This window comes from Rhinocladiella mackenziei (assembly GCF_000835555.1).
Source record: "Rhinocladiella mackenziei CBS 650.93 unplaced genomic scaffold supercont1.4, whole genome shotgun sequence".
Classification (NCBI taxonomy): Eukaryota; Fungi; Ascomycota; class Eurotiomycetes; order Chaetothyriales; family Herpotrichiellaceae; genus Rhinocladiella; species Rhinocladiella mackenziei.
Genome location: NW_013550601.1, coordinates 3,606,376 through 3,629,403, shown reverse-complemented (window position 1 = coordinate 3,629,403; position 23,028 = coordinate 3,606,376). Strand labels below are relative to the sequence as shown.

General features: G+C 50.5%; 9 protein-coding genes across 9 annotated transcripts; 5 read left to right on the top strand and 4 right to left on the bottom strand.

Annotated features, from left to right (window-relative positions):
* Positions 1-4: 4 nt before the first annotated feature.
* Z518_06416 (uncharacterized protein) lies at positions 5-735 on the top strand (the record flags this gene model as incomplete). Its single annotated transcript, XM_013417226.1, has 3 exons — positions 5-138; positions 188-308; positions 367-735. 3 exons carry the CDS (start codon positions 5-7, stop codon positions 733-735), a joined length of 624 nt encoding a protein of 207 aa, XP_013272680.1.
* A 218-nt stretch (positions 736-953) lies between these two features.
* Z518_06415 (uncharacterized protein) lies at positions 954-2,411 on the bottom strand (the record flags this gene model as incomplete). The annotated part of the gene is made up of 1 exon (XM_013417225.1): positions 954-2,411. The coding sequence occupies one exon, from the start codon at positions 2,409-2,411 to the stop codon at positions 954-956; it is 1,458 nt and encodes a 485-aa protein (XP_013272679.1).
* A 2,541-nt stretch (positions 2,412-4,952) lies between these two features.
* Positions 4,953-6,072, top strand: Z518_06414 (uncharacterized protein; the record flags this gene model as incomplete). The annotated part of the gene is made up of 2 exons (XM_013417224.1): positions 4,953-5,414; positions 5,476-6,072. 2 exons carry the CDS (start codon positions 4,953-4,955, stop codon positions 6,070-6,072), a joined length of 1,059 nt encoding a protein of 352 aa, XP_013272678.1.
* A 1,893-nt stretch (positions 6,073-7,965) lies between these two features.
* Z518_06413 (uncharacterized protein) lies at positions 7,966-10,077 on the top strand (the record flags this gene model as incomplete). Its single annotated transcript, XM_013417223.1, has 4 exons — positions 7,966-8,121; positions 8,216-8,273; positions 8,331-9,037; positions 9,154-10,077. 4 exons carry the CDS (start codon positions 7,966-7,968, stop codon positions 10,075-10,077), a joined length of 1,845 nt encoding a protein of 614 aa, XP_013272677.1.
* A 1,432-nt stretch (positions 10,078-11,509) lies between these two features.
* Z518_06412 (uncharacterized protein) lies at positions 11,510-14,659 on the bottom strand (the record flags this gene model as incomplete). The annotated part of the gene is made up of 1 exon (XM_013417222.1): positions 11,510-14,659. The coding sequence occupies one exon, from the start codon at positions 14,657-14,659 to the stop codon at positions 11,510-11,512; it is 3,150 nt and encodes a 1,049-aa protein (XP_013272676.1).
* Positions 14,660-15,030: 371 nt separating this feature from the next.
* Z518_06411 (uncharacterized protein) lies at positions 15,031-15,960 on the bottom strand (the record flags this gene model as incomplete). The annotated part of the gene is made up of 2 exons (XM_013417221.1): positions 15,031-15,836; positions 15,903-15,960. 2 exons carry the CDS (start codon positions 15,958-15,960, stop codon positions 15,031-15,033), a joined length of 864 nt encoding a protein of 287 aa, XP_013272675.1.
* An 880-nt stretch (positions 15,961-16,840) lies between these two features.
* On the top strand, positions 16,841-19,042 carry Z518_06410 (uncharacterized protein; the record flags this gene model as incomplete). The annotated part of the gene is made up of 3 exons (XM_013417220.1): positions 16,841-17,301; positions 17,355-18,909; positions 18,956-19,042. The coding sequence occupies 3 exons, from the start codon at positions 16,841-16,843 to the stop codon at positions 19,040-19,042; spliced, it is 2,103 nt and encodes a 700-aa protein (XP_013272674.1).
* Positions 19,043-20,930: 1,888 nt separating this feature from the next.
* Positions 20,931-21,812, bottom strand: Z518_06409 (uncharacterized protein; the record flags this gene model as incomplete). Its single annotated transcript, XM_013417219.1, has 1 exon — positions 20,931-21,812. The coding sequence occupies one exon, from the start codon at positions 21,810-21,812 to the stop codon at positions 20,931-20,933; it is 882 nt and encodes a 293-aa protein (XP_013272673.1).
* Positions 21,813-22,083: 271 nt separating this feature from the next.
* On the top strand, positions 22,084-22,957 carry Z518_06408 (ATP synthase subunit 4, mitochondrial; the record flags this gene model as incomplete). The annotated part of the gene is made up of 3 exons (XM_013417218.1): positions 22,084-22,114; positions 22,179-22,636; positions 22,709-22,957. 3 exons carry the CDS (start codon positions 22,084-22,086, stop codon positions 22,955-22,957), a joined length of 738 nt encoding a protein of 245 aa, XP_013272672.1.
* Between the last annotated feature and the right edge of the window lie 71 nt (positions 22,958-23,028).

Sequence of the window (23,028 nt, the reverse complement as noted above, 5' to 3'; positions counted from 1 at the left end):
AAGAATGAATTTTCCCATTTCCGCCCACGTTCGCGCAGTTCGCGCACTACGATTTCGAGTTCTTTTGCTCTACGACTGCGATCCAACCACCCGGCGTTGTATGCGATTCCCTGAAGAGCGCCAGGAACTCGCAACAATGTATGCTCTGTTCCAAACCATTTCGAGACTCATGTTGACCTTGCCACAGGCTTATTCCCAAGGCTGATCGCAAGAAGATTCACGAGTACCTCTTTAAAGAGGGTGTGCTCGTGGCTAAGAAGGACTTCAACCTGCCCAAGCATGGAGACATTGATACCAAGAACCTCTATGTTCGTTATTGACCGAGCAAAGATTCAGTGCAGGGGAGTAGTGCTAATTTGTTTTTAGGTCATCAAGGCATGCCAGTCCCTCACCTCGCGCGGCTATCTCAAGACGCAATTTTCCTGGCAATACTACTACTACACCTTGACCCCCGAGGGCCTCGACTACCTCCGTGAATGGCTCCACCTGCCCGCTGAGATTGTTCCCGCAACACACATCAAGCAACAACGCTCACACGCTCCTCCTCGTGGCATGATGGGTGGTGATGACCGTGAACGCCGTGGTGGTGGACGCGGTGGACCGAGAGGTGATCGCGAGGGCGGATATCGTCGTCGTGATGCAGGTGATGGCAAGGAAGGCGGTGCGCCCGGCGAATTTGCTCCTACTTTCCGTGGTGGATTCGGTCGTGGCCGTGGTGCTCCTCCCGCCAGCTAGATGGCTTCATCAAAATGTGTCCGTGAACTTGCATGCCATGGACATCTCAAAAAAGTGACAATTCTTTCCAATTGGCATTGAAAAGTGGGACAATTCAGAGTGGAAGCGGGTTTTCAGACGTCTGCGCATTCATGACTCCAAAAATCCAATGATTAAGCATCATGATCGGCCATCTTCTCCTCCTCCTTCTTTTTTCTGCCCCCCCACAATCATCCTCACTACCGGTCAAAATCTCCTCTTTCTTTCCGCAGCCGATCCATTCTCAAGACCGAATGCAGCAACACATTGGCTCCCGTGCCACAGTCATTTTTTTCACACCATTCCTGGGGATGGTGACTGATCCCATCCCTACATGGGATGAAAATCATAGCTGTGGGACAATGCATATTGGTACAAACACTATCATGTCCCGCTCCACTAGTCATATGCTGCACTCTGCTCTTGTCTCCCAGGAGTGCTTCGGCGCTCTCATCAACGCATCTGATAGCGTCCTCGTTAAACGTAACCGCATTGCTAGAGAAATCTTCCTCCATATCGATCGTGATTCGCGTCAGGCGACTCGTTCCGGAGGAGGAAGACATGCGTTGACAAGCGTTTGTGACCTTCTTGACCATTCCACCTAGAACATCGTCGGACGGGTGTCGAATGTCGAGGGTCATTCTCACCTCGCCCGGCACCGTATTAACACTGCCAGGAGAAATAGTGAGCATTCCAACAGTAGCCAGTCCGCCCGATTTCTGCGCCACTTCTCGTACCATGGCTATCAAGCCCGCGGCCGAGTACAAAGCATCTGCTCGATCGGTAAAATCTGTCGTCCCAGCGTGTGATTCTCTCCCTGTGACAGTCAACGTAAACCATTTGTAGGCTTGCACGCCTTGAACAATGCCAATGGGCTGTCGTGAGACTTCCAACTTAGGACCCTGCTCTAGATGAAGTTCGAAATGCGCTCCCAATTTGATACCGTCGTTATAGTTCGAAGGGATAACCCCTCGGTAGCCTATACTTTCCAGTTCGTCTTTGACGGTCGTCACTGGACGGCCTGGAATCACACTATTTGAATTCCAAGCGACATCTATCGGTACTCGTCCTGACCAGACACCACTCCCCATCATGCTGATAGGGTATCTCGCGCCCTCTTCGTTCGTCCAATTGACCACGCCGACCGGACCCTTAGTTTCGATACAGTTGTCATTCAGGACTCTCAACATCTCGACTCCAGCGGCGACTCCTAGCACGCCATCAAATCTGCCGCCGCTCGGCTGGGAGTCGAGGTGGCTCCCGGCGAAAGTCGCAGGGATCTTATCATTGCTCAGACCCCGCCGAATAGCAAAGATATTGCCCATTTGGTCGACGTGGGATTTGCAACCTAATGATTCAGTTTCTTTGACAAACCAGTCACGCGCCTGTTTATCCTCCTTGCTGAGCGTCAGTCGTGTGAGGCCGGCGGCTTTGATATCGTCGTTCGGAATGCTTTTTGGTTCTGTCCATTTCGCTGTGGAATGGATCGTGTCCCAAAGGCGATCAGGATTGACTTTCAGATTGATCAGACTCGGTCCTAGTAGTTCTGTGGTGCGCAGATTGAAACATGGTGTTGACGTAAAATTCCGTCTCTGCAAGGTTGACCCAGGCCTTGATATCTGGTTAATCTTTCTTACAAACCTTTCTATCTGTACCATGACCGTATGATGCCTCAGACTAGAAATGAAGTACAAAATGCTGTCAATCAAACCTAAAAGGTCTTGATGATACGAATTTACTACTCTTACAAGCTTGAAGCAAAGATGGCAGCTGGCAAGAATTGGCGATGCCTAGGATCCTTTGCTGGTTCAATGTGAAATGATTGATGGAGGGTTGGCTCGGTTGTTCGGGATAATAAATGAGCGGGGAAATATTTGGAAATGATCCCCCGATCAGCGTTTGTGGCAAAGCCCAAAGAAACAAAATTATGGCTATTCTATGCGACGGAATAAGCTCTGAAAATTCCAGGTATCCATGACATCCCCCGTTGGCATTCCCCATTGGATATGGCCTAGTCACGTGCACCACAGCTTTCGTGGCCTTTTTGTCGCTTGCGCCTCGCTCAGATAGATTCGATCAATCAATCCTCTCAGTCCTACACCCCAAACGCTGGTTCCTTGGAAGTTCATCTCCAAAGTCACATTTTTGAACGAAGCGCACCTGATAAGTACCAGGTCCTCCCAGATGATATGGCGATTGGAATAGAGGCAGGACAGCAAAAATACGCTGCACTTTCTCCCAAACAATAACACACGGTTTCCGCCTAGCGGGAGCGTCAACCCAATATTTCAGACAAGTATTTCCATGGGGCTCTCCAGTGTTGAGAAGGCCCTTTGCTCTCAATCCAGAACTCCAGCAGCAGGCTTACGATGGAAATCCAGCCTTTTGAAGTTCTTCTTGAAACATGGCAACCCTTTGGATCCAGACCGAGCCTAGCAGCTCAGAAGTCGATTTCAGGGCCATTTTCAAAAAGCCACCTAACGCGATCACACACAACTCAATGGGGTCGATGGATGATTGTTTGAAATCATCTCTGAGTCTAGGCGGCAGACAGAGTCCATATGGTGTCAAGGCTCCTTTCATCGATCGCTGACTTTCGCATGGTGGGCTGGTAGGCGGGGATGGTAGAAAGCAGATGTACGATCATAGCTGTAAAACTCGGTGTTTCATGTTGGCTCTTCGCGATTGCCGTCGTAGATCGTTGAAATCTGACCCTTGGAACAATCTACCTGATCTTTGTTCGTTCTTCTTCATGATATTGCTCAGGATTGTTCAGCTTTTTGTCTCTCGTGCAACGGTCTGGACCTTGAAGAGCTTCTGCTGATCCTCCGCAGATGGTGACAACCCCAAGGCTCCCTCAATTTGGTCGGAGTAGGCTAGCATGATCGATGCGTTCAACATCAGCCCCACGCCTAGAAGAGCTCGGGTTTTGGGAGAAAGAGTTTTGTAGGAGCTATAGTAAGAGTCAACAAGATATCGAGTGGGAACTGGCTGCTGTCGGGACGCAAAATAGAATTGTTACGGTGAGACTTACGACCAAAGGCTCATGGCGGAGTCATTCACCAAGAGAAACTGTGCCCAGGTCAAGAGAGTGACAATCGGAGAGACAAGAATAAATGCTGCAGGCTGAGAGAACATTCGCGACTGATCGTTTGATCTTACATTAGATTTGTCTCAGCATCTCAGACCCTTCTGGCGCCGCCAGAAGGGCAGTACGCGAAAACCCCTGTCCTTCGCGTTCATTATGTAATGACATATAATCAGTATGAGTAATTTTTGAAATACGTTTAAATGACTTGAATGACGGCTACGGTGAAGTATAGTTCTATGAAAGTGCAGAGAATTTAGGAGGGAGGAGGTACTGACAAGCATAGAGACTTCATGCGCACTATTGGACAGCCAAAATCCGAGCCAGTTCGGACCACAACTCCAGTTTGACAGCACTCTAAGGCCCCTCGAATTGTACACGACAGCATCGCGAGAGAGAGTCATCACGGCTTGTAAGCGTCAAAGAAGGCAACCGTTCCATTGAAACTCAATACTTCGGCGCTTCCCAGCCGCCACTAGCGCAAAATGGCGTGCTCACTGGAAGCAGGAGATCTGCCATCTGACTGGTCGGACCTCGGTTTCACTCCGCTGGTATCACTTAGCCCTGGACCCAGTGCGGTAACGTTTTGTGGATGAGGATCCTGAGAGATTCAGCCTTGCCGAAGTGAGCAGATGGACTCTCCGGGACATATCTTTTTCGGTCATGTAGGATTCTTATCACTGGGCCAATAGATGACAATGCAGAACATTATCCCAAAATGCCCCGCACTCGTTTTCCTATCGGGCTTTCGGGGACCGCCATGAGGAGATGGCGGTGGGAGATACAGTCTATAACTCCTCCGCCACTCTCGCTTACCTAGCATGTCGTAAACAAGAATCTCTGATAGTCGGCGGACGTTCATATCCATCATCATCTTACCGAGTTGTTGTCGTTGGATATACACGCAACCCGATTATGCCTATTGTAAGTTGAATCTACTCCGCTGGATGAAACGATGAAATGCCGAAATCTGACGACAAGAAAAGGGAAGGATCTGTCCGTTTGACGACGGTACGGTTGAAAAGCCGATCAATCGGGAGCCGTATATGGTTGATCTGGTTTCTAGGTAAGGATGTGTCCGCAACGCCTACCAAGATCAGTTTCTCAATTTATGGCTAGCTTTCTCACCAAAAGCGACAATTATGACCGAAATCACGGCCCGATTCAGCACAAAAGATGGGACCATCGAGTTACAGTCAATGGGCTTGTTTCACAACCACTCAACCTCGCACTGGAACAGCTTGTGGAGGGCTTTCCGCAGGCCAGAGTAACCTGCACGCTTCAATGCGCCGGAAATCGAAGGCACACGATGCGTACCCGCATCAAAGAGGTTCTCGGTGTCGATTGGTTTGATGGTGCCGTGATGAATTGTACCTGGGAAGGGCCAAGAGTCCGTGACGTCCTCCTCGCGGCCGGAGTCAAGGAGACTCAAGTCACGCATGGCGACGTATCACCAAAGCACGTCCACTTCGCCAATTATGGAGGTAGGACCCAACAAGATGAATGGTATGGAGGCAGCATTCCTTTCGAAAGGGCCATGTCCCCCAACATGGATGTCGTCCTGGCCGTCAAGGTATGAATGGATACGGCCGTGCATTCCCTTTCCCGTCTCCTGCTTCTGACCCTCGTTCTAGATGAACGGTTTGCCTCTGCCAGCTCGTCATGGTTTCCCCGTCCGGGCAATTGTTCCAGGGGTGATCGGAGCTCGTTCGGTGAAATGGCTCGATTGCATCACAGTTTCCGACAAGGAATCATCCTGTTTCTACCAGCAGTTTGACTACAAAGTCTTACCTCCGGAAGCAGTTGATGCTGAAACGGCTCAAAAGTATTGGCATCAGTGTCCGTCAATGCTCGACGTGCCCATCAATTCTTGTGTTGCTTATCCTATTTCTGAGTCTACCATAACTCTGCCAGCTTCCGGATCCATCGAGGTACTGGGATATGCTGTTCCGCAGGGGCATCACGGCCCGGTCGTCAGGGTGCAGGTTTCAGGCGACGAAGGACACACGTGGATTGATGCGCAGCTCGAGAATGGCGGTAAAGACGGAAGTAGATGGTCATGGGTTCTGTGGAACGCAAAGATCAAGATTGAGAGAGGTAAAGGTAGAAAAATTTTTGCCAAGGCCACTGACGCAGGAGGCAATTCACAGGTGCATGAGAGATCGACTTGGAATTTGAGAGGAGTTGCTTACAATGGGTACGAGGCTGTCTTCGATTTGACGGTCATCTAGAAACCCGATCAGCCGGTGATTATCTTGACCGCCGGTTCCGAGTATACGAAAGAGGACTTCAAGCTTTGGAGATATGTCGATGAGGTGCGGGCCATCATGATCAACGGTTCCACGGGTCGATCCAGAAGATATCCAAACGTACCTAAGAATGTCTTGGGCATTCATGGATGTTTCCATCATGAACCCGACGATCTGGAACACTTGTTTGTTGGTTGGTCTCGACATCAGCGAGATGGTGAATTTGTTGCCCTTAATCCAATGATTAGGTTTCAAAGATAACGTGGTTGGACGCCGTTAGATAGGGCGGAAAGCCGATTGGAGGGTAGAGAAACGTGGAAGGGTGGGTTTCTTTAACGAGCCTTTCAGAGCAGTTCTTAGGCTTGGGGCCCTGTGCCTCTAAGGGCTTGTCAGAGATCGCGTACGGATGTCGGGAGTAGGCGCGGCAAGGGATATTGAATGGCATTGGATCATCGAGTGTCCACCATGTCCGTTTGGGCGTATGAGACTTGGACGAGAGCACCGTCGCCCTAAAAAGCTGTCGGTGGCAGGACGAAGTGACGGCGTTGGTAGTTGGCTTCATGACATGGCAGACGTGATGGCGTGACTCCGGTTGTCAACCTGTGTCAGTCTGTGTATAGAATACAGGACCCGTTGACTCATGGATGGTGGTACCATCCGTTCAAGTATGTCTTTGACCCTAGCAGCTTTGACTCCCTGGGCGCCACGGTACCACCCGGGGGGTGCGTGAAGAGATCACCAGCATTGGGGGGTGTGATACACGACCACACTGGCCGCGTTGGAGGTTGTCGTCGGCAAAGAAAATGGTGAGCAATTTACTGGTGATGATCATTAAAAGACCCCCTCTTCGAAAAGTCCGTCCCACGTTTCCGGAAATTCTGAGCATCCCTTAGCCCACGGGCTGCTAAAGACCAAAAAAATAAAAATGCTCCACAGGCGGTAGGGCTTATGGCTAGGGCCTGAAACAAGCCACTGACCAGAAACGTTGGGGGGGGGGGGACTTTTGACCAGTTTCCTTTGTACGATTTTCGCCACGGTTACCTGCACGAGAAAGAAGCTGTCAGTGATGCAGACATTCAGAGGGAGGTGGCCAGTGCAAAGGAACGTCGCTTGATCATGTAGACAGGTATTTTCCTGAAAGCAGGAGGCTTGGCCGTCATTTTCTGTTGCTTCTCTGTGCCGTGGTACCCTCGTCTCCAGCACCCCGGAGAGACGGAGAGTGAAAAGGTTGGGTGGTGTGTGTGCTTTGTGCTGCAGAGTTGTACGCACGAGGGGGACCGAGTGACATCTCAATACACAGCACCGACTGTAAGTATATGTTACAAAAGGGACACCCAACGGCAGTGACTAGAGAGCAAGACTCGGCGGTCCAACGACCAGTGTCCAGGTGCCAGAGGCGCGCCGCTCGGCACAGACTTTGTGGATGTGGGATAGAGTAAGCCAAAAAACCCCGAATCCATTTCAGCAGTAGTTCCAATTTTGCCTCGACTCCATCTTGCTTCCACTCCCCCATTTCTCTTGTCCGCAGTCAAACAGCGCCGTCAATCCCAATCACTGTCTCTGCCTCTGCATCCTTTCTTGTTTTCTGGGATTGAGAGAGGTCTGTCTGTCTGCTGTAATCTTCATCTTTTGCACTGCTCCCCTCCCCCGATCTGCTGGAGTTGGTCGGGTTTCTGCTTTTTCTCACTCGAGTTTGGAGCTGTTCGTACCTTTACACTCGTCTCTGGTGACTTTTTCCCTACCATGGCCACTTTCCGTGGATTTCTGGCTGACTGTTCATAGCACAGTCGATCTCTTCCTTCGATAAATCTGCCTGTCAAGCTTGTCCTTGTTCTCCACTAAGTTCGCTGGTCCCAGATTGCTCTCCAGTCCACCATGGCCACCGCCGCTCCGCCTGTGCCCAAGCTCGACCGTTATGTGGTCATCCACGTTGCAACCACTTGTGACGAACATGGCGTCTATGTGACCAAAGATTCGGCTGAAGTAATTGAACTGGGTTGGATCTTGCTTGACAGCAAGACCTGTGACGAGGTACGTCGATTTTTTGATGGCAGGATTTTCGGTCGGGCCACGGCAACAGAAGGACTCCCCAAAAAGATGTCAGACCAGTTGACGATGGAATCAGATCTATCGAGAAAGCGTCCTCGTCAAACCAGTTAACACTCCTATCACGCCGCTCTGTAGTGAGTATTGTGTCGGAAGGCACGGGAGATTTGCACCAACTGATCTTGAAATTACAGCCAGCCTCACCACTTTGACCTGGGAACATGTCCACAATGCCGGCTCCTTCCGGGACGCCGTGACTCGGTTTGACCATTTTGCTCAGGAGCATCTTATATCCAAGAACCTGGAGTTCTCCTTTGTGACACTGGATTCCTGGGACTTGCGGGTTCAATTGCCCCGAGAGGCTCGCGACAAGGCAGTCGTCCTACCACCTTACCTGCAACACTCCCGAACCTTTGACCTGCGCTCAGAGTACGCCCGTTGGCAACAGCACCATCCCGAGTCCCTGCCATTCGGTCCCAGCTCTCTAGCAAACATTTGTGCTGCTCTCGAGGTGGAACCGGTGCAATCTTCGGCTCCGATCAAGCATAATCTGCCTTTTCATCTGCAGGCCCTGGCTCCTGCGTCCCCTCGTCGGGCCATGGAGGAGGCCGTCACGCTTGCCAGGGTTTTGAGAGGCCTCATCCGGAAGTCTCAGCCCGCACATGAGCATCCGGATGTCTTGACTCGCCCCATGGATGCCAGAGCCGACGTCAACGCCTTTCTCAAGGAGCGCAGCAAGGTCCTGCACATGAACGGTCTGCCGCACGACACAACCCAGTCGGAACTTGAAAGCTGGTTTACTCAATTTGGAGGGAGGCCAATTGCCTTCTGGACTCTTCGTACTCCGGATCAGCATAAGCCTACAGGATCAGGTTTCGCGGTCTTTTCTTCACATGAAGAGGTATGTCTCACTCCCAATTTTTCGCCCCACCCTGGATACCATTTATCTGCCCTTCACTTCACGTAACCTTATTTCACATTCCATTACCCTCAAAACTGACTGACATCTTCGTCTAGGCTGCCGAAAGTCTCTGTATGAACGGACGCGCTCTTAACGAAAAGGCCATCGAGGTCTCACCTTCATCTAGCCGCGTCCTCGACCGTGCCGCCGAAATTCTTACGCCTTTCCCTCCAAGCAAAAACCGACCACGGCCGGGTGACTGGAACTGTCCTTCTTGTGGCTTTTCCAATTTCCAACGCCGGACCGCTTGTTTCAGGTGTTCATTCCCCGCAAATGCCTCAGGTGGTGGAGATCCTTATGGCTACAACACCTACGGCTATGGACCACCTCATATGATGGGACATCATCCTCACATGGGACATCATGGACACGGCATGGGACACCATGGTAGAGGTGGAGCTGGTGTTGTTCCTTTCCGCGCTGGCGATTGGCGATGTGGTGCAGAAGGGTGCTCGTATCACAATTTCGCCAAAAACGTCAACTGTTTGCGCTGCGGTGCTCCACGTTCTGGTGCCGCAGTTGTTGTCGACTCTGCCTACCCATCTCCAATGGGTCCTCCATCTGAATTTGGAATGGGGCCGGCGTCGATGACGAGCACTCCAGGGCCCCCGTATGGCGCTGGCGCAGCTGCTTTCGGTTCTGGTGCTGCATTTGCTCAACCACCACCGAGTCAATACGGTATGCCTTCTGGTATGGGTGCTCCAGGAGCCACTTTCCCACAGATGGGTGGGATGACTCCTGGCTATGCCTCTAGCAACATGTCTCATTCTTCTTTCGGTCCTGCTGCTCAGGCCGCCTTCAGTGGCGCAGCCGATACCACCACCCCTGGAAACCCTCCGCAGAACGGCTTCTATGGCAATGAACCAAACGCAGATCCCTTCGCATTCCTTTCTGCTGGTTTGGGCAACTTGAGTGTGGGCGATGAAAATCAGACCCCTCGTCGCAATGGTGGCCCTCAGAGTGCCAAAAGTCCAGCATAAACCCCCCGATTCCGGACTCTGCCCACCACATCGCCACTCAACATCATGGGAGTTTTTGACTCATTTAACGACTTCGACGACATATTTCATGTTGAGCAACGGTGTTTGCTGCTTCTTTACTTTCATGTACTTGGCTCTTACAGATTCATGCACATCTACTTCCTAGTTTGTATCGTGGATATTGGCGGGCGGTGCTGGAGGCTGGCTGGCTGACTGGGGTTCTTGGTCGATGACAATGGGACAATCTTTGCATAGGATGGACGACCTAGACACTTGGCTCTGTTTCCTTCTCCAGGCTCATGGGCTTGGTACCTCGATCTGTTCGTCGTTTCGGGTATCAAGAGTTTCAGGGAAACAGGGTGTGGGGAATATAACCGGAGCATCAAGGTCTGGAAAAATAACTGGTATAGGGAAGATATCTGGAAGGATTGTTGCGTGGTATGTGTGCGTGTGTGTGTGTGTGTTGTAAGTGTGCCTGTGAGCTATTGCCAGCATAGCGAAGGAGTGCAAGCAATATGGACAAATCGCGAAAAAGATATTCATTGGCATGGAACGAACAAAACACCCAAAAAGACTGATGGCTTACCCAGCAAGGAGAAAGTTTCCTCTTAGGAAATTTTCTCGAATGGCGATGGCTAATGGAAATGGAATATGGGAGCTCTTAACTCAAATTTTGAAAATATGACGTGGTGGGAAAGGATGGCGATGGCAAATGGACACGGAAGACTTCGAACAAAAAGTGGTTCACTGACTGATTGAATGCACCTAGCTACTTATCAAGACTGTATCAGGAAATTCTATTTCTTTTTTTCATCACAAAGGTTAGTGTGGGACTGAATAATGTTGGGCTTTGATTGGGAATCTACTACATACGCATACCGCTACGTAAAGGCTTTCAAAATGTAAACAAGGGGATAAGAGTCAAGTTGCATCCATCCTTTCTCCTCTCACGATGAATCGTCCTTGGATGCCCGGCCTCGTGTAATCGCCACACTTCTCTCCTTTCCCAATGAGGCTCTGAGCACGAGGCTCTGGATTAGAGAGTTGAATACCAGGACACGGTATGGAGTGTGTGGACTTTTTGTTCATGTCCGTCGGTCCTCCAGTCCTCCTATAGGTAGCTTGGTGGGATCGCCGTGTTTTGTTTCTACAAGGGATTTCATTTTCTGATTCTTGCCTTCGCCCCCACTTCCCTTCTCTTTGATTCGCAACCCGAAAGAAGATTTCGATATCGTGTTAGAGCCCTTTACGCTGACAGCGACCATGAGTCTTCAATCCCCCAGCATTTGCTTGTTGCTTTTGCGCACCCGCTTCAAAGGCTTGATCGAATGTATTTGCACTATGAGAATAAACTCTCAGATTTGGTCTTTGCTTTCTGTTCGTATTCACAGGCTCCTACATCCAAGCCACAGTTCCCCCCGTTGGCTGAAATTTAAGTCGTCGCCTGCGCCTGTGCCTGGACCTGTGCTGCATGGTTGACGACGCTCTGCAATACCTCACGATCCCCAGTTTCCAGAATTGAGGTGAGGTTTTGATACAACTGAGGCTGTTCGACCTGAAGTTTGCCAAGCGACTCTTTAAACGCGGCGTAGGGGTCGAATTTATCCAACGGGCTCTCGAGCAGACTGTCTTCGTCGAGGATGCTGTCGTCGTCGTCATCTGCAAGGGCGCCGAATTTTTTCGCCTCCTCACTGAGGAAATCGAGATACGCTTGGGATTCATCCTTGATATCACCTTTGGTGTCTGGCACGGACGCGGCGTTAACATTACCCCATTCTTGTCCTTGTGCGCCTTCGCCGGCGGGTTCATCAGTCCAATCTTCGGCTTCGTCATCTGAAGCATATTCTGAGAGCGTATCCGAGACCCCATCGGATGCTTTCACGGCTTCCTCGCGCTGTTTGATGGCGGCAGGGAGGGTGCGGAAGAGATAAGTTGCTCCGGTGAGAAGACGTGGCCAGCCGGTCTGTACAGATTGAGGGACTTGGTCCGCACGGATGGTGAGGAGCGCAGAAATTGCAGCGATACAGAGCTTCTTGTCATGAACACGGCGGAAAGAGTCAATGCTGCCAAACCAAATCGAGAAGAACTTGTTAGTCCACGCATGTGATTCCAGGACTTGTAGAGCTAGAATAGGGTTGTAGTAGATGGCGTTAATAACCATTTCCACCAGGTGAATTTTGTAGCTTTTCATGATTGTCTTTTGTTGAGGACTGGTTAGCACTTCCATGGGGAGAGTCACAAATGTTGGGATGTAGCTGTCAATGGGGCCACCTCGAAGATTCAGCATCATCGCCTCTGCCAGCTTGCAACCACAAATACGATCAACACCTCCGACCTTGGGGTCAGCAAAGATATCACGAACCATACCGGCTATCGCAGCCAGGTAGGGTGGATGATCAATCAATCGTTGCTGACCGTAAGAGACGAAATTGTCCAGGGCGGGAAGCATATCTTCGAGGTATAATTCAGCGCCATCCTTGAAAGTTTTGTGCATGAGCTCAAAGGCTTGCCACATGGTGTCGGAGATCGATTTGGAAGCAAAAGTACACGAATCAATAATTTCAAAGACTTCGTTGTAGAGATCGTAGAGCTTGTTTTCGAGTGTGATGGTAATGACCGGCATGAGAATCGTTTCCAACAGGAGAAGAACATCCGGGGTCGCTTCCAGGGTGAGAATCAGGGTTCCGATCGTCTGCAAGACTCCTAAGGCAGCAATGGCCTTGTCATCGAGATAGTCTCCGTATCCGGGCTCACCATTTTCATTTGCTTTGGCCTCATTCCTCTCCAATATTTCTTTGATGATTCGGAGATACGTGTCTCTAAGATTTTCGCTCAAGGCAACGGCGAAGGGTGTAAGCTGCTCAGCAAAGACTTCCACAAAGTCTTCCATCACGTTGGAAAGGGCGTCGACGTCAACCTCATTCATCAACTTCAGGAGCTGGTGCATGATTTGGGGAATGTTGGACTGCATTGCAATTCGAATTGCATCATGCCGAATTAGGGGTTGCAATGCCAATGAAGCCATGACTTTGACCGGTAATTCCGGGTCCGCCATGGACTCGAGGATGTTTCGATAGATGGTCATAAGATTGTTCTGGTCCTTAAAGTCTAATTGTTCGAATTTCTCCATCGTCTCACAGGCTCTCGCTCGGAGGAAGCCATGTGGAGATCTGAATTCGGGGAAGACATGTCGTACAAAGAAGTATTCGACCTGATCAGCAATTGGACTCTTCTTGCCCAATATGACCGATGCAAGCGAACCAATCATTCTCAGAGCACCCTCTTTCTCTCGCGGGTTCTTTTGGTCGTCAGGGGCTGATTCGTAACGTGTGACCACCTCATTCACGTATGAGAGGATGACATAAGTTTGTTGTTTCCGAGACTTTGTCAACGCGATCAAGAAATTGGTTGCTGCCATGTCTGGCGCAGAGACTTCTTCGTACAAGTTGAGTTTTCGGTGTAGATAATCCTGAGGATTATCCGTGAACAGTTCCATATCTTCGTCTGTTTGACAGAGGACTGGGAAAATCAGATGCCGAATGAGACCGTCCATGTGCGGCTTGAGCTTGTCCCACATTGCTTTGGGCTTTACGCATTCTTCCAAAAAGATCAACGTATACGACAGAGACGGCTTGCTTAGCCAGTGGTTTCCACCGACCCATTTTTCAATTTCCCCCAGATAACCCTTCAGAATCTCCGGGGCAAAATTCGTGATAAAGTTTTTGGGGAATTCTCCCAACTCTTTCTCCTGGGAAGAAGAAAGGCCTGACGGGTTCCCATATCTCACAAAAAGCCTGTTCAAATTTGCGTAGGACCATTTTCGTGCTTTCCACCAGTGATTGCGCTCCCGATCTTCAGGATCTTCGGCCATGGCACATTCCGGAGGCTCTTTGGCGATGATAGTCAAGAACAACGTACACCAGTCCACCGTCGCCTGATGCGTCTGGAGAGGCTGTGGCAGACCATAGTAAACCGCATGCTTGTAGCATTTTACGCAGATCCTCAACATCTCGCCCGCTTCCAGGCTGGTTTCATTGACTAGCTCGTTTCCAATGCCCAACAAAGTAGGAAATGCGACATTGACAACTTTGTCCAGGTTTGCCCTCTCTTCTCCCGCCCGAAACCGATATGTGCGGCAAACAGCGAGCAAACACTGCAGGCCGGCATAAACAGAATGGGCGTCTTGGGTGTTCATCAATTGAAGCGTAATATCCATCAATTCGGGCCATTTTGTAGGGAAGTCGTACTGAAGGATGGTCTGAAGGATTGGGACGAGCTGGGCTCGAATCAAGGGAGGAGAAGTCGATAACACAGGGAGAAGACGATCTCTGAAAGGTTTTCGCTCAGGTTCGGAGACTGGTTGGTGAGGAGTGTTCTCGGTAGCCCATCCCCGCGATATTCGATTCTTGAGGTAGACAGCGGTGGACAAGCGGATCCCAGGATCCTGCTCCGACTGCAGAATATCTAGCAGTGCTCCAATGAAGCCAGGATGTTGCTCAGCTCCCTTGAGGGCAATCTCAGCCTGGGATCGGATGCCTGTGTCGGCTGACAGAGTGGATTGGATAGTCGCGCGCAAATCCATGATGTCGAATTCTGCCCTTGGAAGGGCCAATGCTTAGATACAGCAAAACAGCGTAGAAAACCACAATGAACCGACAGTACAGTGAATCTTGCGGGATCTGAATAGAAGCGGGTAATTGTTTCCCGCAAAGTCCAGGCTCATCCAGATCATTTTAGTCCCGGGGGGAAACGCCAAGACAGGGCATCTTCTCGTTTATCAGCCTGACAGGTGGACTAAGTTGGCGGTCAGGGGGGCGTGTGTGATACATACACCTCGGTGTCCTGACAGTGGACATTTTTGCATTGATTTAGAGTTTACGAAACCAGGAAACCAGTCAGTATTTATACTATGGGCTTCTAACGGTCGATTGCTCCAATGCGGCCAGACTCATCTCAGTCTTGCAATGTAGCCATGTGGACAACATAGCCCGAACCACAACGGAGCTCCACAGATATCTTCTCATCCGGTACCCGCCACACGTTAAAATGCTTCATCATCCTGTCCAAGAACAACTCGAAGATGGAATCAGACCGGAGTTGTTGAGCTATCAGCACCACGGTGGGCTTTGTCTGTGAGGATCCTAAACGACAGATATCCACACATGTTTGGACAAGTGGTGGGATAAGAAAGTCATTGTAAACACAGTCGCAAAGAAGCAAGAGATCGATGGAGGCTTCCGGGGATATGACGCATTTCAGATTCTCAGCATCGTCAGTTTCCCAGTCGAGTGGAACCGTCTTGAGGACCTGCTCCTGGCCGGGCTTGGTAGAATCCCCCTTCTTCATTTGTTTTGGTCCTGGCTTTGGGCTGCTTACTGGATGGGCAGATATATTGTCCTTCAAGCGTTTCATGACATATTCCTGGTCGGTGAGAATATAACATTTCACCATACGTGAAAGAACCAGACCGATCAAACCAGTCAGTCCACAGCCCAGCTCAACAATAGTTGCATCCGGGTGAAGAGCGTGGATACTAGTGAGCAGAGGAGGTAAGGATGCCAGCCACGAAGCCAGTAGCGGAGTGATCTTCCACAGTACGGCTCCTGTGGTACCTCTGCTTCTGGTAGAGGTTAGGAGACCTGGTGACTGTCGCACAACGTAAGTGCGACCGGCAATTTCATATTGGAGGGTGTCCACGTGGGAATCGACAAAGCCCAGACTGTTGCTGGGGAGTTCCTGACTGAATAACAGAAAGGTTTCTAAGCTCAAAGTCAGTACGAATAACACCAGAAGGCTGAGACGCAGAGTGAAGCGATTTCTAATACCTTCATCCGGATCTTCAATTGGGGGACCTAGAACGGTGTGAAGCGTCTCTGACGCCATCAAGACGGAAGAGAATTCGGTCTCTCCTAGGGAAGATGTTTTGTTGAAGTACACGTGAATAACATCGGTTTGAAGGAGTCATACGCGGGCCTCACATAAGGGAGGAGCGGAAAGAATTATGGCCAAAAATGACACTTGACGTTCGGTATTGTTGTGCGGAGCCATCCTGTCCTTGGGAGTTGGGAATAGTACCGTAGGTCCAGTCTTCGTGTTGAGATAACGAGAACGGACGATGGGGAGGCTGATTTCGGCGACAAGTTGCTCCGGAGATCACACACGCACCAGGGGCAAGGTGCTCTATGGTACTGTAGCTGCCACGCCTGACGAAGTGCGTTTCTCTGGCATGTAGCCATAGGAATACCGGCGCTTGCTGTTCGTGAGCCCTCAACATTTCTATCCAAAATCCAGCCAAAATCCGGCACTGCCACCGCCCACCCTGTCTATGCTCAACCAACCTCAGGCGAGTATACTCAGGCGCCAGTTTCAACGACTTTTGCCATCGTGGAAGAACTGACGTAACCGGTTAGATCATTTTTGTTTTGCCTTCATTCCTGCTACCAGTTAACTGAGGGTTCAAGGTTGCTTGTCCCAAGTCTGGCGACCACTGACCAACGCTCACAAGGCTCATGAGACTCATAAACCACTAGATTCCTCGTCACTCTTTTCTCGCAGCACAGGCAAACGATTCGTTTACCAGCGCATCCTCTACTCAACAAACGCCGCGGATCATCTATCCAACCCCGTATAATCATCACGCCTCCCCTCACCAAGTCAGTTCCCAACCCCAACATCGTCCTCTTGCGCGACTTTGTCCTTCACTCCTTGACGAGACACCCCTGGGCTTCCAAGCTTCATCGCATTTCTCCCAGAAACCTACAAAATGTCGCTACAGAACGATAATCGACCGAGGGTGGACGGTTATGTGCAACCTCAACGAGTCAAGAAGCCGCCGTTCTCTGTGGAGGCCTCTGGATACGAGAAGAAGGATGGCGAGACAATTCCCAGACGTAACCCACTGGCCAAAGACAAGCTCATTACACAACCCTCAGACGATGTCAAGACCATCTATGACAATCTCAAACGAGCTGCCTCCAAGTTTGGCAATGCAAAAGCCATTGGAACGAGAAAGATCATCAAGACTCATGTCGAGAACAAGAAGGTCAAGAAAACGGTCGACGGTCGAGAGCAAGAGTTTGACAAGAAATGGACCTACTACGAGCTCAGCCCCTACAACTACATGACTTTTATTGAGTATGAGAAGATGGCTCTGGACTGCGGTTCTGGTCTGCACAATCTCGGCATCACCAAAGAAAACAAAATGCACCTTTACGGGGCTACCAGGTAAGCAATGCCATCCTGCAACTTCCATTCTTCTCTGACAAGTGTCCATTCAGTGCCCATTGGCTTGCCATGTCGCATGCCGCTTCCTCGCAGTCCATTCCCATCGTCACTGCCTACGATTCTCTCGGTGAAGAAGGATTGAGACATTCTCTCGTCCAAACCGGCTCTGTTGCCATCTTCCTAGACCCCAACCTCATTCCTACCTTGATGAAGGTGTTGAAGGATGCCAAAGAACTCAAATCGGTCATTTACAACACGGATCCTGAGATCAAGGAGGCCGACCTGCAGAATCTGAAATCGTCCTTCCCAGACCTGAAGGTTATCAGCTTCGCAGAGTTGCAAAAATCTGGGGCTGACAATCCGGCCGAGCCTGTACCTCCAAGCCCAGATGACCTGGCTTGTATAATGTATACATCCGGTTCTACCGGTCCACCAAAGGGTGTCACCATCAAACACAAAGCCGTGGTTGCTGCCATGGCTGGCGTGCAAAGCGTGGTCGCTCCGTACATTTCCCCGGCCGATGCATTGCTTACCTATCTGCCCCAGTCCCACATCTTCGAATACATGTTTGAGAATGTGTGCTTGTTCTGGGGCGGGATCATGGGATACGGCAATCCCAAGACACTGTCCGACACGTCTGTTCGAAACTGCAAAGGAGACATTCGCGAGTTCCGACCTACAATCTTGATCGGTGTGCCGGCGGTCTGGGAGAGCGTCAAGAAAGGTATCCTCGCCAAGGTCAACAGCAGCTCTTTTATCGTCAAGAATATGTTCTGGGGAGCTATGTCGTTGAAACAAATTCTTTTGGGCGCAGGCCTCCCGGGGTCTGGTATTCTCGATGCTATCGTCTTCAAGAAGTTGAAGGATGCCACGGGGGGCCGCCTTCGCATTGCTTTCAATGGGGGTGGACCCGTCTCTCAGGAGACGATCAAATTCATCAGCTACGCCGTCACTCCAATGATCTCGGGCTACGGTCTCACCGAAACCTCGGCGATGGGTTGCATTCAGGACCCTTTGGCGTGGGATCCTCATGCTTTGGGTGATATTCCAGGTTGTATTGAGATCAAACTGGTTGATTTCCCCGACGCGGGCTACTTTTCGACCAACAACCCCCCTCAGGGCGAGATCTGGATCCGCGGGCCGCCTGTCACTGACGGCTATTGGAACAACGACAAAGAGACGAAAGAGGCCATTACCGAAGACAAATGGTTCAAGACCGGCGACATCGGCCAATTCAACGCCAACGGACACTTGGTGATCATTGACCGAAAGAAAAATCTGGTCAAGACATTGAACGGTGAATACATCGCCATCGAGAAGCTGGAATCGTCATATCGTGCGGCTCCGGTGGTTGGAAACATCTGCGTGTTTGCAGCTGAAGACAAGGCTAAACCGATTGCCATTATCGTCCCAGTCGAGGCCGCACTGCAAAAGATTGCTGCCGCCAACGGAATCAAAGGAGAGTCTCTCGAAGAGATGGTTCACGACAAGAAACTGAACGGTATCGTGCTCAAGGAAGTTCAAAAAGCTGGCCGTGAAGTAGGTCTGACCGGTATTGAAATCATTGACGGTCTGGTCATGGCGGACGAGGAATGGACCCCACAGAACGTGAGTAGTATTTGCCTTCCCTTAGGATCGGCGCTGACTTCTCTAGGGACTCATCTCACCTGCCCAAAAGCTACAAAGGAAAAAGATTCAGGCCAAGTACGAAAAAGAAATCAAAGAGGCCTACGGCAACTGAAAAGCAACCCAAAATCGCAATGCATGAATATCTCCAAAATTGAGTCATAAGGATGACCTGTACAACTTGGCTGGCTCAGTTGCGAATGGGAGGAAGGGCGTGTAATGCCCAGTGTGAGAGCGCGCTAGGTGTCTGGAGTCGGTTGATGATGATGATATCCCCAAAGATAGTATAATTATCTACTTGCCTGGCACCGGAATCACTTCTCAACTGGCAACCTTTGAAAATTTCAAGTCTTGTTGCGATTTCCCTAATTTGATGCAGGAAACCAACGACCGATGACAAAAAAGGCCCAAACCTCATCGAGCGTCTCCGAACACCTTCGAAATATCAGAAGACAAAATTTAATTCGTCTTCTTACTAGGCCAAAACGTCCTCAGTATTCGTCGAGCGGAATACCCGGCTCGGCACCCTTTTGCTGCGCCTGTGATTTTGCATCCGTTGACTGTCCACTATCCATTCTCGGCCGCCACTTGGGGGAGGCAAAGGTCATCACTCTGAGGGTCGACGGCGCAACATATTCCCCGATCTTTGTGGCATTAATTGCAGGTTGCACTCCCTTGTCACTTCCGTCGATCGGATTCATTTCGATAAGATTTCCACCCGTGACGCCTCCATCAACAGCACGATGAAGGCTGTTACTTTATCAGCTCTATCTAACATGGGAGAGATTATGTTTCTCTACCAAGACCCTTTTCTCATTATCTATGTTATCAACATTTGCTAGCCAAACCGGGTGGCTCCGGCTCCGGAGCTGGAATACTCACTGGTTCAGGAACAATTTGGCCAACAGCCGCTGGCGGGTTGATGTTGATTGTGCCCTTGGGAATCTGAGGAAATGGAAACTTCAGTGGTTGCGGGATCTTGGTAAGATATTCTTCGAATGATCCAACTTTGATTTTGGTGATTTGACATCTAACATGTCTGGCCTGTAGACTGCTTCCGGCACATTCATCGCAACAGGACCTTATATGACCACCGACGCCGCGACCGTCACCACGATCTTTTATTCTTGCTCCAAGACAACCATCGAGGTGTCCGTCTCCTACTGCCCTAATTCTATGGATAGTCTATTGTTGCGAGTTGGGTCCAATTTGACATCCGATACCAACATTTCATCACGGCTATCTAATAGCACAGACCTGAGTACACATACCGACAACCGCTCCACAGCCCTCATGCGCCTGAGCAGCGACAACGCCCTGTGCAACCAATACCGAACAGCGTGGGCATCCGCTGTCCCCCCCACGGCGAACTGCGATGTGAATAAGGGTAAATGCCCACTATATGTGCTGGAGAACTCACATAACACGATCAATGGATATTTGATCACGCAGATAATGAACAGTTCTGCCCTATCGAGGGAAGGAAGATGGAACGCGTGCTTCCCAGGCACATGCAAGGCAACGAAAAAGGGAAACGGCCCTCGCGAAGAACACGAGAAGCCGAGGACGAAGAAGGGCGAGATACACAGGAGGCCATTCTAGTCAAATACTGTTAGTCTTTGACTGAGACGTTGGCTCAGGCCCAGGTGGAGCCCATCGGTTTGATTTAATTTTGTTTCAACATAAATTTGCAGGCTTGTTTGGGTCACAGCCCGTCTCGAATTCAGAGGTTCGAAATTGAAATTGAATTGAAATCTATTGAATCTAGGTCTTGAATCTCACACATAATCAAAAGACTTGTCCAAGTCAAGTTATGCTTGGAGTCTTAGTGTGTAATAATGTCTTCCACAAAAGTCATGCGTGAAATCTTCAATCCATGAAAGGCCAAACGCTAGAACGCTGAGAGAGATCCTCCCTTTCTTTCTATTTCGTCTATGTCTATGATTTGTGATTGTTGTGTATCTTTATTCACCCGTGGCCACCCGTATCATCGAGCGAGTCATTCAAGATTCAAAGTCCCAGATATCCAATAAGCGGTTGACCTTCTCGTCGGCAGCATCATCTTCGCTAACATCTCCTGCGGTGAATATCTTCTTTGGGATCTTATACTCGACGGCGGGGGGCTTCTTGTCCATGTTCTTCTTAAACTCGCTCTCGAGTAGGCTGGCATAGCCGTGATCGAGGAAGTCCTCAAGATTGTATTGTTGCTTGGTGAACTGTTCGGAGATGATGCGGGCGATGCTAGCGACGGTCGGGTGGTAGTGTGACTGCACAGTCTCGAGTTCCCAGAGTGAACTGTCGATGGCATGTGTGTGCTGTGGGTTGGGTTCAGTGGGGTCGTAAGGGTCGTTGCCCAAGTTGTGCTTGAATTTTGTGTAAGGAGGGTATGGGTATCGATGTATCATGAAGGTGGTGGTTGGATGTGTCTTCAATAAGTTGTAGATGAAGGGTATGATGGCAACGATGGCAGAGGGCGGTGCGAAGAGACACAAACGTGAGAGACGTTTGATGAAGCTCGCGATCGTCGCAGCGGGGAGGTGGTTGGTCGGGGACAGGAAGATGTCCAGGTGCCGGAGTACCCGTGAACGATATTTGCTGTGCAGCAGGTCTCGGTCGAGCAGGGCATAGAGACGAGTGTAGAAGGATGGATAATCGAGGTTCTTGGTCGTGATGAGGTGGAAGAGGCCCTGAAGAGCGGGCACAGCGAGTCCCAAGTCGCCCATGTCGAGGCTATCGGTGAAGAAGTCCATGAGGATCTCAGGATGCCGAAGACTCGAGATGGCCTCGGGCGATTGGAGTTGCTTGAGTAGTTGTTTTCGCTGAGCCACCGTCATAGGGGCGGCGATGAGGGAGGCATAGGAATCCATGGCCGTGGATGAAGGCATCCTGGGGAGCAGATGAGAGAGCAAAAGCTCTCAAAGTGACGGTGGGGTTTGCTCAGTGTTGAGTACCAGTCGAAGATACACATGGGCACCGTTTCCCCTCGCTTCGCAACTTTTTTTTCCCCAATCGATCGACGTACGCCAAGTGGTGGCCTGGACGCCCCTAAGTCCGTTTTCGTGTCTAGTGCGCCAAGATCCAATCCTGAGCTCTTCTAACTGAGACGTCAAAGAAGCCCGACCAGATTGCTCTCCAGACAAACAAAACACATCAACCATGGCATCCAGACTGGCGAGGAGCGCAGCTGGTGAGTCTTCGATCTCTGGCCGAGTTCACATGGTCGCAAGAACGAGCTGACATCAAGTTTCCAGGAGCCAGCAAACTCCGCCCGTCATTCCCCATCCGAACCACCCTTCCATCTCTCTACACTCCCTTGGCCTCCATCCGACACGCCTCCAATGTCCCTTCCGAAGACCCCAAGAAGACTGCACAAGCCATCATCGATAGTCTGCCCGGCTCTTCGATCGCTAGCAAGACCGCTATTATGTCCGCAGCCACCGGCGTGTCCATCTGGGCTATCAGCAACGAGCTATACGTGCTGAATGAAGAGACGGTTGTCGCGTTCTGTCTATTGTCCGTCTTCTACGGCATCTTCAAATACGGCGGTCCCATGTACAAGGAGTGGGCGGATAGCACAGTCCAGAAGTACAAGGACATCCTCAACGAGGCGAGAGCCGGTCACGCCAGCGCCGTTCAGGAGCGTATTGAAGACGTCAAGCCCCTGAGCAACGTCGTTGAGATCACCAAGCAACTGTTTGAGGTTTCCAAGGTATGAACTTCTCGCGCGAGAAAAATAATGCGCATTTGGATAGGTCTAGATCTCTACTAACACCGACAATAGGAAACCGCGAAACTCGAGGCTCAGGCCTTCGAACTGGAACAAAAGACCGCCCTGGCCGCTGAGGCCAAGAACGTCCTCGAGTCCTGGGTCCGCTACGAAGGACAAGTCAAGCAGCGTCAACAGAAGGAGTTGGCCGAGTCCATTATTGCCAAGGTCACCAAGGAGCTCGAGAATCCCAAGGTCCTCCAGCAAATCTTGCAGCAAAGTGTAGCGGATGTTGAGAAATTGGTTGCAACCAAGCCTTCATAGATATGAGGTCGATGGGTTGGGATTGACAAGGGAGGGGGGAAAAGGGCTGGGTGAAGAGCAATTTAGAGAAT